This window comes from Colletotrichum acutatum (genome assembly GCF_030867785.1).
Source record: "Colletotrichum acutatum strain CBS 112980 chromosome Unknown BDZ83scaffold_2, whole genome shotgun sequence".
Lineage (NCBI taxonomy): Eukaryota > Fungi > Ascomycota > Sordariomycetes > Glomerellales > Glomerellaceae > Colletotrichum > Colletotrichum acutatum.
The window spans coordinates 524,302-541,141 of NW_026848996.1; the positions used below are offsets into that span (position 1 = coordinate 524,302).

The following is a 16,840-nucleotide window of genomic DNA, read 5'->3' on the forward strand; positions in this document are numbered from 1 at the left end:
CGCCAGAATTCAATCAAACGCCCCCTGAACAAACTTGCTTCGTGTCCCTCTAAGCTATGTTTTGGGGGGACTGCTGCTCTGTTAAATATCGTCCCAACCCCAAGATCTTTCCCCAGGTAATCCACACAAAGGGGCCCAAACTAGGTGCCCATCCAAGCGACGGTGCTAACGAAGGAGAAGATGACTGATGAAAACCTCCACGAAATCTATTAATCACCGTCTAAACACTGATCGGAGACCCTGAGCAGACGTGTCAACCATGTGTGGCTCTGGGTCTTCCCACTGATGGAATTGAGGGTGATCGTGAACTCCCTCCTGGTGGTTCACCAAGGCAGCATAGGCCATAGTGAGGAAGGGCTCTGTCGCCTCTGAGACCGACATGTTGTTAAGCTGAGCAACCTTAATGGGCGGGTATTCAGTCTTCTCAACCTTGGACTTGGGTCGTCGGTCACCGATGACACCGACCTGGCGCTTGAAGTCACGGAATTCCTTTTCCTGGATAACAGCCATCATGGATTTGCCAAGCGCGCCCGTGCCTGCATGAAATAGCTGGCTGATTCTCTCGTTGCGCTTCTGGAGCGCATCATCCGTAATGGCCCACGTTCCCTCCGTCCAGGGAGGCCGAGCTGTCTTGGGATAGTCAGCTTGCCATTCATCACTAGAGACCACGGGCATGGCGGATGCAGCCTGAGCACGGCTCGTGGCTTCGTTCATGTTCTGTCCAAGCTTGATAAACTCCAGAACCTTCTCCATTTGTTGATCAGACACTTTTCGCGCCTCTTCGACGACGTCCTGAAGGCAGTCGTCTGTGTCGGGTGTAGAGCCGCAGAGAAGGGAATCGAGCGGGCTTTTAAGATGAACGGGTGTCTCTGTGCCTGGGAACCTTATGGTTTCGAGCGCCATGTGATTTTGCGGACCCAGATTCGTTTGACCCAACATGGGTCCGTCGAGCGGCATCTCTTTGGGGCCATTGTTGAGGGCCTTGACCGTGTTTTCGAACGTCGATGTACGATACTGTCGGTGGCCCGGAGGGCCTGCAGTCAAGGGACGCGGAGCGCCTGGGCCAGTTGCAAGAGTAGACTTGTACGCTGTCTGTGGGAGATCTCTCTGGATAGTGGCTGCTGGAAAAAGACCAGGTGGCGGGCCTGTGCAGTTGCTGCGCCAGGAGTTGTCAGGATCATGGCTTGACCTATCGGCTTTCATCTTGAAAATGTCGTTTGGGTCCGTCTTGGCAGAATGGAATAGAGCAGGAGAATGTGAGTAGTCATTTCCCACATCGAAACTCTCAAAGGCCTGGGCTCCGTAAGATGGAGTGGCCGTGCGACTGATGTTGCCAGCAGATTGGGCCGGCGTGGCACCCGGCCGGGCACGAAGAAGGGCCCTCTGAGCTCTCTTCTGGTTCGGGTTCGGGTATGATGCCAAGTTGTGGAGAGACTTGACAGTCAGGCCTCGAAGAGGGTTCTCGCCAGAGCTCTCATCGTCTTCATCGTCGGTCGAGTTGGCATCGAAATGCTTCTTCATGACGGATGTGGGCATGGCAGCAGCAACCGGTGAGGCTTGGTTGCTATCCATGCTGTTAGATGGCATGAGAGAGGAAGACGAAATGCTTCGGACGTCCAATTCCTTCGGAGACTCGAGGCTGTAGTCGGTGAGAGGACTGACGGCGCGGTCGTAGTTCTGCTGAAGAGGCGAGTACTTGGGGATTTGGGGTGGGCGAGGACTGGTGGGTGTAGTGACGAGATTTTGGGACTTGAGAGGCAAGCCAGCAAGAACTGACTTGGGAAAGAGAGAGAGCTCAGAAGCAGCGCCCCCTTGGGCAGGCCACTTGAGAGTGCGGCCGCGACGAACGGGAGGCTGGAGCTGCTGGGCGTTGCTGGGGTTGTAGATGGTGCCGGCAGTCGTATAGGTTTGTCTAGGAACATCCTGTTGGAAGGTGCTGACAGATTGCTGGGTATAGGTCGTAGTGCCCGCCGCCGCCGACGAGGAAGAAGATAGATGATCCATGTTGAGATTCAGAGGCATCGCCAATACTTGGAAGCATCCAACAAAATTCGGAAACCCTGATATGGATAAGCGTTGGCCAAAGACGAATTCCTTTTGTGTTGATCCAGTTTGGGGAGTATTTTACAGACGGTGAGCATCCAAAGGGGTGCTTCTGCTGCTACTGCTGCTGCTGTTGCTGTTGCTGTTGCCGTGGCGGATGAGGGAACGACTGATGATGAGACTGAGGAAGGAATCAAGAAAAGAATGGTGCCAACTGCTTTGGGTGTAAAAGCTTCAGGTCATCTCGTCTGGAAGTCGAGATGGGGGGTGAAGCTGTCACGAAGCGGCGGTTGACGAAAATTGCAAGTTGAGGAGGGGTGATGGATGGTCTGGAAAATAGATGGAGGGAGGACGAAAGGAAGAGGAGTTGATGGAGTTGAGGGAGGGGCCGAGGGCTGACGCTTTGCAGGGCAGGATACAAATGTGCGGACGGAAGGTGAGGCCGCGGTCTGAAGGTCGGATGGAAGGCGCGCTCGTAGGCGGTTTTCCAGACAGGGAAGGAAGGAGGCGTGAGGTGGGTGGAAGGTACAGGCAGCTTTGCAGGTAAATTGAAGGTGAAGTAGGAAGGCAGAAGCCTCGTCGAGGCAGCCCAGCCCAAGCCGGCCTTTCTTCCTTTCACCTTGAAGAAAAAAAAAACATGCGCAGATGGCCAGAGAAGACAAGGTTGGGAAGCGAGGCAGGAGTCGGGTAAGAATGTTCTGATCAGTGCCTGCATCTCAGCCTTGCTCTCATCGGCCTCTTGCAGCAAAACAACGCAGAAAATTCGACGCCCAAGAAGACAATACTAGCAAGGTTACAAGACTGCGCGGTGGGAAAGCCAAAGTCCTAAACGCCAACGCTCTGCATAGCCGATGCGGAGTACCTCGAGGATGAAAGCATACCACTGCCTAGTAAGAAGCCTGTATGCGAGCTCGTAGTATATCTGTCATCCTCTGTAACAATTCTGTCGAAACCCCTTTCCCGAAGCCACTTAGTCTGATTTTGAAGTTGCCAGAACCATCCGGAACGATAAGATTCTCCTCGAGGGCAGGAAGAACGACAGGCGGAGAGTCAAACACCCACAGGTGATATCGACACAATTCCCCTTCGGTGGTCGTCGTTCTGTTGGATGGATGCTCGGGACTGTCGCATGGGATCGTGGCAAAGCAGACAATGTAATGATTATGCTTCTCGAGATTCATTCTGTCGATGAGGTGCTTGGGAGACCGCACAATACCGGTGGCATACATGTCGTTGTCGGATCTCGGAATACAGGATAAAGACGGATCAAAGATCAGAGTGAATGTGAATGTTCCGACGAAAGAGGTGTTGGGACGAAAAGTTATCTGATTCAAGGTCAGATTTAATTCATCTACAATCTAATGTAAGCGAGGTCCTCGAGTCTTATATCTAATGAACCTTTGTAGCGTGTTGACCTAGGTGTCCTCGACCCCCCTTCCCTGATGACTCGCAGCCTGTGACTTCTTCACCCGACAGCACACACGCGCTCCTGACTTTCTCACCGGAAAACTCAGCATATCAAAATCCACCTTCTCCATCCACCATCACCAACGGCCAAAACCGCTGGCGCCCTACAAGAGTTCAACGCTCCAGCGAAACACACAAAAGGTCCGCATATGCAACCGCCACATACCCACAACGATCAAAGGTTCTAAGGCACAGGCAAGTCGGGTTACACGATCCCCGAGCGCCCCCTTTTCCCTCCCCCACACCTTTCCTTCGTTCCCCGGCCCAATAAACAAGCAGGATTGTCTCTCGCCATTCCCCTTGCGAGCAGAATAGAGAAAAAGCCTCTCCTCTCTCTCGAGGATGAGCGATCATCAACCAATCATCTCGAAATATACGCCACGGTACACCCACGCCAGACGAGCGAAGTGTCAAAAGGACAGAGACCTCGACACGCAGAACCAGATCGGCCTCTCAAGTCAAAGTTCGCTGCATTTGGCTATTGCTCCCCTTAGCTGCCGTGCTCGACCGGCCAATCTCACGGGAGGGCTTCCATGTTCGGCTTAGGAGTCAAGAAATAAGGTTGGCGGTGGCTTGCTTTCTCTCCCCCAGAGGTCTCGTGTCACTGATTTAGGGCTTCAATTATACCCCCTGACAGGTGATGGGTTACCTCAGGCTATACCTTGACATCTGGGGCAACCCATCTCCAAGCTTGGACTTGCCCACATTTCGCTTCTTGCGTCATGAGACTAAACCTAAGCAAGCAGAATCGAAGCCATCCAGCAAAGTGTCCGAAGGGTAGACAGGAAGGAGGCGTTCGTCCGTCCCCCCCCTCCCCGTCTCCCCGCCCCCTTCTGTCGTACCGTACCGATTAACCAAGGAGGCAAGAAGGGGCTCAGAATAATGTCGGCCCGTAGACAACCATTCAAGCTGGAACGCTGTTTCAGCCTAGAACATCTTCGATCTCGGGGGCGCCTGTTACGTCTTAACCTCCCATGCCCTTCCCCCCCCTCCAGCCTAAACTCTATCATGGCCGCCTTCGTCCGTAAGATGGCCTGATGTTGCAGATCTCGAGGAGATAGCTAGTAGCCCTATCCGTGGTTAGCCTGCATGACAAGTCCATTGTTGGTCCGGGCTGGACACTAACTGACTAAGTCGGCCCGTATGTTGTTCGTTGCCTTGATCAGCAAAGAAGTACCAAGACTTTGCGAGGTGAAGAAGGGAGCTGAAGTGTCAGCTCGCCCAAGACGTTCCGGATGACTAGGCCGGTCGTAAGCTCAAGTCCGAGAGCCTCCAACTACCATAGCGCATCTTCGTAACTACAATTCTCATTACGGACAGGATAGCCGTACAACGTTGATAAGAGCACATGCAAGTATAGTCACTGTATATGGCATAGCGCACAGCAGTAGTGTAATCTCTCGTATTCTCTCTGCCGCCACCCTTCACTATGATTCTATGGTCTCGCACGCACTCTCAGCGAACGACGCGTGTCAAGCACCAACCGCGGCGAGACCCAGCTTTCCTCAATCCATAGCTTCCTCGTCACATGCAAGATAGTTGAAGGGCGGGCTCAAAGAGCCAAGCCGACGATCCTGAAACCATTTGTTTTTAATCATATCCACACACGCCACCATGAAACCGCTCATCAAAAAAGGTCGTAATCAACCGCGACCAGATAGCCTACACATGCTTCAACAGTATTCTATCATATCCCGCATGCTTTGTTCCAGGATCGTTGAGCTTGAGAAATCAGACATGATCCAAGAGTTGGCTGCCCTAGTAGGCAACGGTGTCAGGGAGCCATGGGATGCAACTCTGAATCATCTAAAAGAGAAGAAAGACCAAAAGGCCCGTGTGTTTGTAGTAAACGACTCAGGAAAAGGTTTGGTGAATGCTGGAGCCGAAACTCATTTTCATCCACACTGCTTCGATGCAATGAAGCATTTGAAAGAAGAGAATGCCCGTTTTGAAAAAATCCACGAGTCCGGTGTATGTACTGGGCGGACGAGAACTGAATGTTGCTTGGGGTATCGGCTGAAGGACATGACTGTAAAAACATCATGAGCCTGTGCTGAGACTCGAAAATTGCGACTCGTGTTGTTCAAGGAAGGTTGAGAAATGAAATGCCAGGCATCTCACAATTGGTGTATATACTTGGCGAGTTGACTCGACTGACGAGAAAGATCCAATTACGGTCGAGTGAAAGGGGGAAATTTGTAATTAGAGGCCTTGCGGATACGCACTGCCGGGTATCATGCCGGCGCCTCCTGCTCGGGATGGGGGGCCGAGGCGACTGCCTGGAAGCTCAAAGTCGGGGTTATTGTTCAAGAGCATGTCTTGCCTTCGCTGTTGGACGGGTCGTCGGGGTGGCATCGGCTGACCATAACCTGGCATTGGCGGCGCAGGATTCCACCTCGGGTTTACCCCTCTCTGGGATATTGAGGTGAAGTTGGACAGATCAGACTCGGCGCCAGGACTACGTGCACCGGCATCCGCATGAGCGTCATCATACATATTGGGCGCGGGTAAAGGTACCTGAAGGCCAGGCGGGGGACCTGCTCTTTGAGCCGGTGCCGGTGCTGGCGCGTCCGCGAAGCGCGGATCAACATCTTCGTAATAATCGCTGGCTGCTGGCGCAGGCGAGCTTCGGTTGAGCATCTCAGCAGAGCGCTGCTGTTGCAGCGGAGACGCCGTACGTGATGAGGCCTGGTTCTGGTTCCAAGCCTGACGAGGCGGGACATAGGCACTAAAGTTTCCGAATCAGCAAAGCTCTTTTCTGTTTCCATGAATCAAAGAACTTACTCGTCTTGGCTGTACCTGCTTGCCTCGCTCATGTACGTATCATGCCTCTGAGGGTGAGACCTGTTTCCGCCGCTTTGCTGCTGCTGAAGCCCGACCATGCCGGCAATGTCAGCGTCACTATCACGGAACTGACCGAAACCCGGAGGTGGGTGAGCGGGGCTTCCTGTAGCAGCGTCCATCTCAACCGCTTGACCAACCATTGGCTGTCCATCGTGGCCAGGGAGAGGCGGGGGTGATTCGGCTCTCGGCAAGCTCTGACGCTGAGGGTTGTAGGCTTCGTAGCCCTGCTCTTGTTGAGGGATAGACGGAAGGGAAGGGTTTGTGAGGTTGTTCGCACTGGTGTATCCCGGGGCCATGTCCATGGAACGACGTCCGTAAGGGTTACCAGGAGGGGGACCACCGTAGCCGTTGGCTGGGCTTGGACGACGGTCGTAAGGTCCAGGACCTCCGGGGCCACCAGGTCCGGGTTGATAGCCTGGCGGAGGTGGTCGGCCTCCCCTCATACCGTTTGGTCCAAAGCCGCCGCGAGGGGGTGGCGGGCCATATCCGCCCCGACCACCAGGTGGGGGACCACCATAACCTCCTCGTCCGGGAGGACCTCCATAGCCACCTCTTCCTGGAGGCGGAGGGCCGTAGCCACCATATCCGCCTCTACCACCGTAGCCACCGCCGCGTCCTCTGAATCCTCCGGGAGGCATACCGCCCCGGCCTCTCATGCGCTCCTGCGAGGGGCCTCTTCTTGGGCCAAACCCGTCTTGGGGCGGCAGCGGGTTTCCGTAAGGATCTCTCTGGATCGGTGGAACAGAGCCAGATCGTGAGGGAGGAGCATCGCTAGCAGTCATGACGCCTTGAGAGCCATTGACGGGGCTCCGTGCTGTGAGAGGGATGCGTTCATCGCTGACCTGGTCATTGTTCTTCTGAGATTCGAATGAGGCAAAGGTTGGCATCTTATCAATGCCGTTTCCTCCGCTGACAACGGGAACAGTAGGCTGGGAGGCGACTGACGCAGCAGTCTTTACCTGAGCTTCGCGGTTGTAGTAATTCTCTCCGCTCATCTCAGCGTTCTCGGCGATTCTCTTCTTCCTGGCCTTTCTGCTGACCAACATGCGGCGCATAGCACACGAGACCAAACCACTCATGCCGACAAGAATGGTGGCAGCAAGGACGATGTATGAGCCCCATGCCATGTGAGGGACGAAGAGGAGAACATCAACGAGGAAAGCCAATAGACAGATGAGGAAGTCGATGAAGGAGAAGATGAAGAGGGCGAGAAGGTATCTCGCAGAATGAGAGGGCGAGTGAAGGTGAGCGACGGCAGCCATGATGAACATGATGAGAGTCGCGAGGGCAGCGACGGGATGTACGATCAAGATGGCCGACAGAGTGTTTCGGGCAGAGTCTGGGAGGTCAAAGGCCCCCTTGCTGTCCGCGGCTCCAAAAACTCGTGCTGTTGGAAGTGTCAGCCACAGTCCCCCGTTTCGGTGGTCAGCAGTGTACCACGTCGAATTACTTACTCGTGTCATAACCAATCTCGGGGCCTTCGCAAGTGCCGTCTGCCTTACAGACGCCAAAAACTCCAAAGTTGGCTCCCTTGAAACTACCCAGCGGAATAGCCTTAATAATCGGGGTCGATAGGGTAGACAGTAGAAGCAAGGCGAAGGCCGCAAAGAGCAGCACCGACATGGGGGTTGCCGGTCGCAACATGATGGCGGTTTGTCGTCGAAGAATCCTGCTTCCAAGGAGTTGTACGGTGAGCCGGCGTCGTCAAGACGCGGCGATTTGAAGGGTGGGTTGCGTCCGAAAGATTCGGGTGTCGTCGTCAAGAAGTTGTTTGGGGTGGGCTAGTGTAAGAAGAAGTCGTTGCGCGGCATCGTCTACTGATTGGCAAAAGTCGTGGTCGAAAATAGTGACATGAATGAGAGTAACGAAGTGCCGATGAGAGTGTATGGCAATAGTTTCCTTATCTCTTTCTTTCCTGCTAATCCTTTTGCTCGATTGTCCCCAAATCTGCTCAGTCGGTATCCTAACGGGTGCTACTGGTATTGGCGCTGAAACAATGTCGCGAGACGGGATTTCGGTCGACGAGTTTAAATCAAATCGATTCGGACGAGGTCGGAGTGAGTCGTGGAAGTTTTGTCGTGTCCTAAATGCAGGGCTGCATCCAGGAAAATTGGGTTGAGGTTGTGCGAAGTGAATAGGATCAAGTTCCTCCTGTTCGACCTGGAGAAGGGAAGAGGGAGAAAGAGACAAAGGTACGCACGATCTGGGGAGGAAGACGATGTGGGCGGGCGAGTGGGAGAGTGGGCGACTTGTGTGGAGGGAGCGAAGATGGAAAAGTGGGGTCTTAGCCGTGGGTGCAGCAGGAGTGGGCAGTTTTGGGCTACACGGCAGGGGAGCCAAGGGGATTTGGGAACAGGGGGTTGTCGTCAAGTCTGGTAGAGGGGGGTGTGACTAGAGAAAGGAGATGGGAGGCAGGAAAGACGTTTACCACCACCACCACCACCACGACTACAAGTGCCACTGGTTCTGGAAGAGTGAGGTTCGTTCCCAAGATAGATAGGTAGCCCAGGTTTGGTGCAGGATTCCAGTGCAATAGCGGGAGGCGTTGGGCAGGTTGCGTAGCTGGGTGTGGCTGGGGCGGTGGCCAAGCTGCAGTCGACATGCCTATTTATCCAATTACCTCGATTTAGAACTGCAGCCAGCTAGCTTCATTTGCATGGCCTGCTTTGCGAGGCTGATGATTGACCATGAGTTCTTCTTTTGCCGACAGCACGTCTTATGGTGCTTGTATCGATTGTGCCTTGAGGGCGAAATGCGTCCGTCGCCCGTGATGCTGTCTTGTTGTAACTGCACCCCCCAGGGTGGAGTGTGGACTCATTGTGCCTTCCCTGGAGGGACGGATAAGATACGTACCAAAGTCCAGTGTGCAAGTACAAGTAAAAGTGCACAGCCCACCTGGCAAACGGCTTGCAGGCACCAAGCAGCGCAGATTGGCAGAGAGTCGAGAGGCAGGCACGCCGCAAGCCGCGCGACAGGGTCGGGTCGAGGGCGACGAGATTGGAGTGCGTGAGAAACGGAGACGGGCCTGCATCTCCATGCAGTCAGACACTCTCACATCGTCTGCCACGAGAGCCTGGAACCCAGATGCCCCCAAGTGGGCTCTCTGCAGCTGGTGTTGTGCCCGCTAACTCGTTGGTTCGAATCAATATTCTTCCCCCCGCCGCCGAGATGCAGCGCAGGTTGGCCCCAATATCGATGGGGGGCAGGCACGAACAGGCACGCCGCACTCCAAGAACCCAAATGGCAGGTACTCGAATAATATACTGTCCTTAGCGCGAGACCGAAGGTATTCTTTGTTCCTCAACGCCTGTCCAACGACTCCAACTGCACCCCGGCAGCCACACCATTCCATCTTTCTCTTCCCAAGACATGCTGCACCGACTGCGTGGCTTTCCCAAAAGGTCAGCTTCTCCGAGCTCGACAGGACAATGCCCTTGTTCTCGCGGAAGTCTGGTCCGGCCTCCATTTTGACCAGAGACATTGAATGCCATTAGGCTTCACCACAGAATACCGTTATACTATCTTCTGAGGTAGCTCCGGCCAATAGGAGCCTCTTACGAATGATGTGAGTACCTACGCTTCATCTACGAAGAAGGGACCTTCCCACACACTCTTTTCCGCAGCTGACAAGCCATCCATGGAAACACAGTGCACCTTACGGATAACAACATGCGGTATGCGATTCAGACGGGACTGATCCTTTGTCTACAAGCCAGGCACAAACCACTGCTGCTAAGCTTCCCTTCCACTAGTTTGACCTCAGGAAGCCGGGACCGCGTCCGCTACCATCAGCTTATGGATAGTAGCACCACAGGACCCGACTCGAACTTCTGACCAACGAGAAAAAAGTCGAGCAACGACCATGTCATCTCTAATTTCCCAAATTACGACCGATATCACCCCGACAAAGACGGAGAGTGAGAAAAAAAAAACTCAATTCATCCCCGTCTAGTCAGGTCCCGGTCGATTCTAGTCCGGCCTATCTGCAATCGACTGCACGCCATCGCGTGCTTACCCTGCGGGCCCTACTTATCATTTCGGCATTCAAACCTGCGTGATCTGTTCATGGGAAACCATTGATTGATATCTGGCAAGCCACGACACAGTTACAGTACGGAGCACGGAGTACTGAGTGCTACTTTTCTGAACCCTCGACACCTGGAAGCTCAGGACTCCTCTCTACAGATAGTCTGACAGTATCACGCACAACCTTGCCCCGATCAAGCAGGTCGAGATCGAGCGGTCGCGAGTCTGTGGCCCCCCAAAATTCAACAAAGCTTAGTAAGATGAGGAGTGGGATGGCGATGGATGCACCGTGCCGGCAAGCCCTCATCCTTCTCGTCCCTCTGCAATCACCCCGCCGCTCAAAGATCCTAGTTGGAACAACTCCACCAATCATGTGCTTCGATGATCCGAATTAGCCATCTGGTATTGTGCTTCCAAAGTTCCAGTCGCTCTGTGAGCGCTGCATCTCTCATGATCGTACAGGACCTCAAGATCTTCATCATTATGGGATTCTTGAGCTGACTTCCTGTGCGGCTTTTGACCTGACTCCTGCAAACTTGCAAGCAGCTCCAGACTCCTCCGTGGTCAAACGGACGACGCAAAGGCATAGCATCGTGAATTAAGGCCCCCTTGTCGGGATGGGGCACCAGAAACTCTCTCGGTATCCAGGGCCCAGGGGTCTACGCAACGCCGTTGTCGGTCGCATCCCTACACTGCAATTACAAGCATCCACTCTGCCTTCGATAAGTTCCAAGCAACGATTGTAGCGACTTGAGAACCGTGGATCGCCCGCGTAGCAGATACATGTGACCACCGCTGTGCACCATATCAATCGGCGGTAAGCATTCATTTGCCATATTTTTGGTTGATATGCACAGTTTCTCTGACGTTTTGAGCCTTCTATGGATGCATACTTTACCTATCGAACCGTCGGAATCGCAAGACATGAAGACAAAGAGAACAATAAGTCGTGGCACCCAGACTGCGTCGAACAACTTGGTTCCAGTGACAGGTCCCTGTCGACATCGACGTCAAGAGATTCAGGCGTATCGGAAATGCGAGAAGCAGCCCCCGGTGCCCAAGACCACAACGACGACGGCCATGTTCTGGGTCGAAAGTCGAAACCGAACCGCTCCGCTGACCAAGACAGCTAGCCCACCGCCGTAACGACGCATTGTCGGGCGCTAGCATCACTACCCTGGGCTATTTCAGGCTGTCCAAGCTTTGGCCGTGCTTCCTCAGTCAGTGTGGAAGTAGCTCGTCAGGGGCGGGAGGGATATTGGGTCGCTCAGAAGACGACCTTCGCCCAGAGCCTCTTCCATATATTCCATGGCGTCGTTGGCCGAAGTGAATTGCGCGTGATATCTACCGTGATGCCGGCGTTGTGGCTGTGACATTCACTTTTCCAGACGAGGAGAATCTTGAGGCAACTGGCTGACAACAGGCGACTCTGTGACACGGGCGCTTCGCCGTCTCAGATTCTGAGGCAGGCACCAAGGTTGTTCGCCCTGCAACTCCTGCGGTCTTCCATGCCAAAACCCCTACAGTCCATTCTGCCGCCAGCTTTCAGTCAACTCGGAACGCAGCAGCCCATGCCGCCCGCCATATAACCCGCCTATTATGAACGAGAAGCGAAGCCATCTTGATAAACTCTCAGTCATGAGCGAGTCCAAATATGAACTACCCGTCGATCGACGGCTTGTTCTGGGCCCCTTTGATCATTCCGGAGCTTACCCCCTGGCCGGTTCTCTTGTTGATCGCATAGTCACGTCGGCGTCATTGCCTTCCGTCTTCAACTCCACGACGTGCCAGAACAACTCACATTGAATCCCTAGGTCGGATACATCAGCTGCCAATGATACGCGGCCGCCCGGGCCTGCTATGTCTATGCAGAGACGCCACTCCGAAAGTTGGGGTTTTGTAGCCAAGCTTTTGCCGATTGTTACGTTGAGTCTTTAGACGATGCTTCATCCATCGTCCTCCTACCCTAAGAGACCCGGCCAAACCTTGCCAAGTATAGCCATTGGCAGCCATGGCCTACTCAATCATCTGTATGGCTCTTTGCCACGGCCCTCGGCTCATGTTGGGGTATTCGGAGGATATATTGCCCACGGTAAACAGCCTGAGCTCTGCGTCCAATGTCGAGACATGTCTCGGTATGTAGGCACAGTAAGAGGCTCCTGCTTGACAGCCGAGGCGTCGCACCACGGTGATTGAGGCCAGACGCTCCATTGAACCCAAGCCCAAATCGTCGAACTTCATTGTTTGCTGACTCAAATGTTTCCGCAGGCAACTTACAACTTTTATATTGCCTAGAATGGTAGAAGACTGGAACTTCTCCGCTGACAATGGAATGGCGCCCATCCCATCAAACGTTCTATGATTGCCTCTGGTCTTACTGAACCCACGCGGACCTTGTAGATCTGACGGGTGTGCAGGGACACTTGGTTCATGCACTCATTCTTGCCAGACCCTTTAAGCTCAAACCAAAACGTCACGTCTGTCGACCACCTGCGTCATGGTCCAACCCGAGCCAGGCTGCGTCTCCCATTCACACGTCGGATCGGGTCACAATGCCTCTAGGTAATGGTGTGCAACCTCGGTTTCTGCCACAACAAGCAAGCACCCTCCTCCCACCAGCAATGAGAAATTCAGACGATGGAATGGCCGACATGCCTTACATCGAAGGTGACCGAAACCCGCTGAGCCGCTATTTGCGGGAACGGCCGCCGCCTAACTGCATGAGGTGCCGGCCAACCTTTTTTTGTTTTTTTCTTTTGTGCTTCCCGTCTCCCTCCTTCGTCACGACATTTGGCATGTGGTGCCTGCCAAAGGGCTCAAGTGGATGAAGCTGCCGTTGTTCAAGCTTTGCCCATGAAATCGGCCCACAACCTCGCTTTTGTTTCACTTAATCTCAGGCACCGGACGTCGTCGATCCCCAATGCTTCAGAACGCGGCACTTCAGATGGAGCCACGTCCTACCCTGTCAACCAGCCGGCGGGAATGGGGGGCTCTGACTGTATGGCGTACCACGTCGTCAACCTTGAAATAGGCGCTGGCCAGTTATAAAGCTCTTGACTAGGAGATGAAGACATCGAGGGGCAGAAAGCGGTTGATGCGCAGTGCTGCTAGAGGTCTCATTGGCTTCTGGGCTCGGGTCGGTGACTTTCGTGATCTAGGCCGCACACTTTGAAAGAGGTTTATTTAGACATTTGCCTGAACGTGTCAATTAGACAAACAAAAAGACGCTTCTGCTTATTAGTTTGGGGTCAATTCCTATACACTGAAAAGTGCATTCCGGCTTTGCAGAAAGGTCCGGCAGGTCTCAGATGTAAGACTGGAGAACAAAGTTAATAGCCACGGATCGGGACTATCTGACAGTATTGAATGGTCCCGCTGGAGTGATTCGGCAAACTTATTCTGCGTTACTCCGTTCTACTCCTTTGGTGGCTCAAGGCTGACCCGCAAGAAAGTACGCGAGCTTACGCTGTTGCTGCTGCAGCAGCAAATGAAGACTAAACTAAACATGCTCGACTGTTGAGTAAGTATGCCGTGCCGGGGTTAGTGAGACCGCTGAGGGTCGTCAAATAAGGCAAAAGGCCTCGTGCCGCTATTTGTATGTCCATTAGACAATAGAGGCAAATCAGCCAAATGTTGGGATAACACATGAAGTCTATTCATTGGACATTGAAAAGATGTTCCTGGTCCTTTCCTATCTAAGCTCACTGACACGGAAACCACACCAGTTCATAACCCATCAACTAATACTTACCTGTGCCCATCGCCAGGCCCGAGGTGGGCACCTGCAATCGGTGCCGAAAGCGATCGGGCGGGACCGGGGATAAGCGGATGCAACGGACGCATCGGTGCTTGATTCGCCGACGGAGATTTCCTTTTGGTGTGTGGTTGGCGTACCTCGGTGGCCTGGCCCTCGTTATCGTCATTGATCTGACCTACCTACCTGACCCTGTGGCGCCAACGACAAATCCGGCGGCCGCGCCGAACCCGATTGACCTCAGACGGGACTTTTCCAACTTTTCACTCTCAACCTTAACCTTTTCTTTCTCTCCATTTTGCTGTCATTTCTCTCCCCTTAGGCTTGAGGACACAAAAGGGAATGGGAGCCTCTGACTTCCGCCTTCATCCCCTCTTTACACGTCCTCGCCATCACCAGCTATGTTACGCCAGAGCATAGCTGGTCTCTCGGCCGCGAGATCACCAGCGCAGAGATGTCTCCTATCCACCTCCGTGGCCGCCGCGCGGCGTCATCACCTGCTGTGTAGCTCGAGATCGACACCGATAACGGCCACAGCGACAAGGACAGCAACGAATACGACGACATCACGACTCCTCTCCCACACCAGAACAGCCCGCATCCACACGAGCAGCGCCCGCCGCGCTCTCATCCCCCCTTCGCCAGAATCCCTCGGCGCACCAAAGAAGGCGCGCACATACAAGCGCAGCTCGAAATGGCTGCGCCGGCTCGTCATCTTTTCGGCCGTCGGCGGCACGCTCTACCTCGCCGACCGACAAATCTACGCCTCAGGCTTCGCTCGCTCCCTCCGCACCTTCGGGACGGGCCTCCTCGTCGCCCTCGACTACAAGCTCAACTTCCGCCCCGAGCCGCTGACGGGCGGCACCGTGCAGGACCTGCACGTCCGCAACGCCGAGCGCCTGTTCGACCTGCTGCGGCACAACGGCGGGCTCTACCTCAAGATCGGCCAGGCCATCGCCATGCAGAGCGCCGTGCTGCCGCCCGAGTTCCAAAAGATGTTTGCGCGCATGTTTGACGACGCGCCGCAGGACGACTGGAGCGACGTCGAGGCCGTGATCCGCGAGGACTTTGGCGGACGGAGCGTCGAGGAGGTGTTTGGCGTCAGCTTCCGTGGGGAGGAAGGAAAGGGCGTCATGGAGAGGCGGGCGAGGGCGAGCGCCAGCGTCGCGCAGGTGCACTGGGCGCGGCTGCCTGACGGCCGCGAGGTGGCCGTTAAGATCCAGAAGCGAGAGATTGCCAAGCAGATCACCTGGGACCTGTGGGCGTTCAAGACGGTCGCGTGGATCTACAGCAGGTGGTTCGACCTGCCGCTGTACAGCCTCGTGCCCTTCATCACGGAGCGGTTGGAGCTCGAGACGGACTTTCTGAACGAGGCCAAGAACTCAGAGACGATGAGGGACCTGATCAACTCGGAGAAGGGCCTCCGGGGCAGAGTGTACGTTCCCAAAGTGTACCCGGAGCTCTCGACGCGGCGCGTCATGGTGACGGAGTGGATCGAGGGCACGCGACTGTGGGACAAGCAAGGGATCAACGGGCGGTGGATGGGCGGGTACGGCAAGGGGTCGCCCGGCGTCCACGGCGCGCAGCTGCAGCCGCCCGACATGGCCACCGTCCGCCGCGAGCTCCGCGACCGACCGTACGCCGAGCAGTTCAAGCCGGAGCGGAGCGAGTGGAAGGGCCGTCGCGGGCGCGGCGGCTTGGGCCTGTCGAGCAAGGAGGTCATGACGACCATGATCGACCTCTTCTCGGCGCAGATTTTCAAATGGGGCGTCGTCCACTGCGACCCGCACCCGGGCAACATCTTCATCCGGCGCCTGCCCAACGGGCGCGCGGAGCTGGTGCTGATCGACCACGGGCTGTACGTCTACATGTCGCCCGAGTTCCGGCACCAGTACGGCGTCTTCTGGAAGGCGCTCATGACGTTCGACAACAAGACGATTGAAAAGGTGACGACGGAGTGGGGCATCAAGGCGGCGGACCTGTTTGCGAGCGCGACGCTGATGAGGCCGTACGAGGGCGGCGACGAGCGCACGCGCAACGGCATCATGAAGGAGCTCGAGGGCAAGACGCCGGCGGAGCGGCACTACGAGATGCAGCAGCGGATGAAGCAGGGGATCCGCGACATGCTGGCCGACGAGGAGAAGTGGCCCAAGGAGCTGATCTTCATCGGGCGCAACATGCGCATCGTGCAGGGGAACAATCAGTACCTTGGCAGCCCCGTCAACCGCGTCAAGATGATGGGGGAGTGGGCGAGCCGCAGCCTGTTCGAGGACCCGAACCTGCCGTGGGCCAAGAGGGCGGGCAACGCGTGGCGCCATCTGTTGTTCAAGGGCGTGTTGGCGCTGACGGATGTTGCGTTCTACTTTTTCAAGGTGAAGCAGTTGCTAGGATTCGGGGGTGGTATGGAGGACGAGATGGAGAAGAGGATGAAGGATATCGCGCAGGATTTTGGAGTTGAGCTGCAGCATGAGGTGTTTGAGGGTTAGACGGTGAAGATATGTGAATAGCGCGGGGGAGATGAGGAAAGCTCTAGAGTTGAAGAAGTAGAGAGGATTCATTAGATTCGGGTTCTTGGTGTTTAGGGGCTCGGTAAGAACCTTATAGAGGCCTCCGATATAGGAAAGATACCACTCATCTGTTTAGTGTTCAAGTCCCGGACTGTCTCTTTTGTGTCCATATACGAAATCCGAACGACGAGAGAAAACC

At 54.9% G+C, this 16,840-nt stretch overlaps 5 protein-coding genes across 5 annotated transcripts; 2 read left to right on the forward strand and 3 right to left on the reverse strand.

Annotated features, from left to right (window-relative positions):
* Positions 1 to 213: 213 nt before the first annotated feature.
* Positions 214 to 2,004, reverse strand: BDZ83DRAFT_564764 (uncharacterized protein; the record flags this gene model as incomplete). Its single annotated transcript, XM_060503678.1, has 1 exon — positions 214 to 2,004. The coding sequence occupies one exon, from the start codon at positions 2,002 to 2,004 to the stop codon at positions 214 to 216; it is 1,791 nt and encodes a 596-aa protein (XP_060371600.1).
* A 756-nt stretch (positions 2,005 to 2,760) lies between these two features.
* On the reverse strand, positions 2,761 to 3,378 carry BDZ83DRAFT_162820 (uncharacterized protein). Its single transcript, XM_060501407.1, has one exon. The coding sequence runs from the start codon at positions 3,270 to 3,272 to the stop codon at positions 2,931 to 2,933; it is 342 nt and encodes a 113-aa protein (XP_060371601.1). The 5' UTR covers positions 3,273 to 3,378; the 3' UTR covers positions 2,761 to 2,930.
* A 2,334-nt stretch (positions 3,379 to 5,712) lies between these two features.
* On the reverse strand, positions 5,713 to 7,998 carry BDZ83DRAFT_564665 (SUR7/PalI family-domain-containing protein; the record flags this gene model as incomplete). The annotated part of the gene is made up of 3 exons (XM_060503666.1): positions 5,713 to 6,238; positions 6,295 to 7,741; positions 7,809 to 7,998. 3 exons carry the CDS (start codon positions 7,996 to 7,998, stop codon positions 5,713 to 5,715), a joined length of 2,163 nt encoding a protein of 720 aa, XP_060371602.1.
* A 120-nt stretch (positions 7,999 to 8,118) lies between these two features.
* On the forward strand, positions 8,119 to 8,573 carry BDZ83DRAFT_162842 (uncharacterized protein). Its single transcript, XM_060501408.1, has one exon. It carries the CDS (start codon positions 8,240 to 8,242, stop codon positions 8,471 to 8,473), a length of 234 nt encoding a protein of 77 aa, XP_060371603.1. The 5' UTR covers positions 8,119 to 8,239; the 3' UTR covers positions 8,474 to 8,573.
* A 5,962-nt stretch (positions 8,574 to 14,535) lies between these two features.
* Positions 14,536 to 16,620, forward strand: BDZ83DRAFT_564737 (ABC1 family protein; the record flags this gene model as incomplete). The annotated part of the gene is made up of 1 exon (XM_060503675.1): positions 14,536 to 16,620. One exon carries the CDS (start codon positions 14,536 to 14,538, stop codon positions 16,618 to 16,620), a length of 2,085 nt encoding a protein of 694 aa, XP_060371604.1.
* Positions 16,621 to 16,840: the final 220 nt, after the last annotated feature.

Excerpts from the sequence above, each read along its gene's own strand:
- BDZ83DRAFT_162820 (XM_060501407.1), bottom strand. The coding sequence starts at position 3,272 with ATGTATGCCACCGGTATTGTGCGGTCTCCCAAGCACCTCATCGACAGA.
- BDZ83DRAFT_162842 (XM_060501408.1), top strand. The coding sequence starts at position 8,240 with ATGGCAATAGTTTCCTTATCTCTTTCTTTCCTGCTAATCCTTTTGCTC.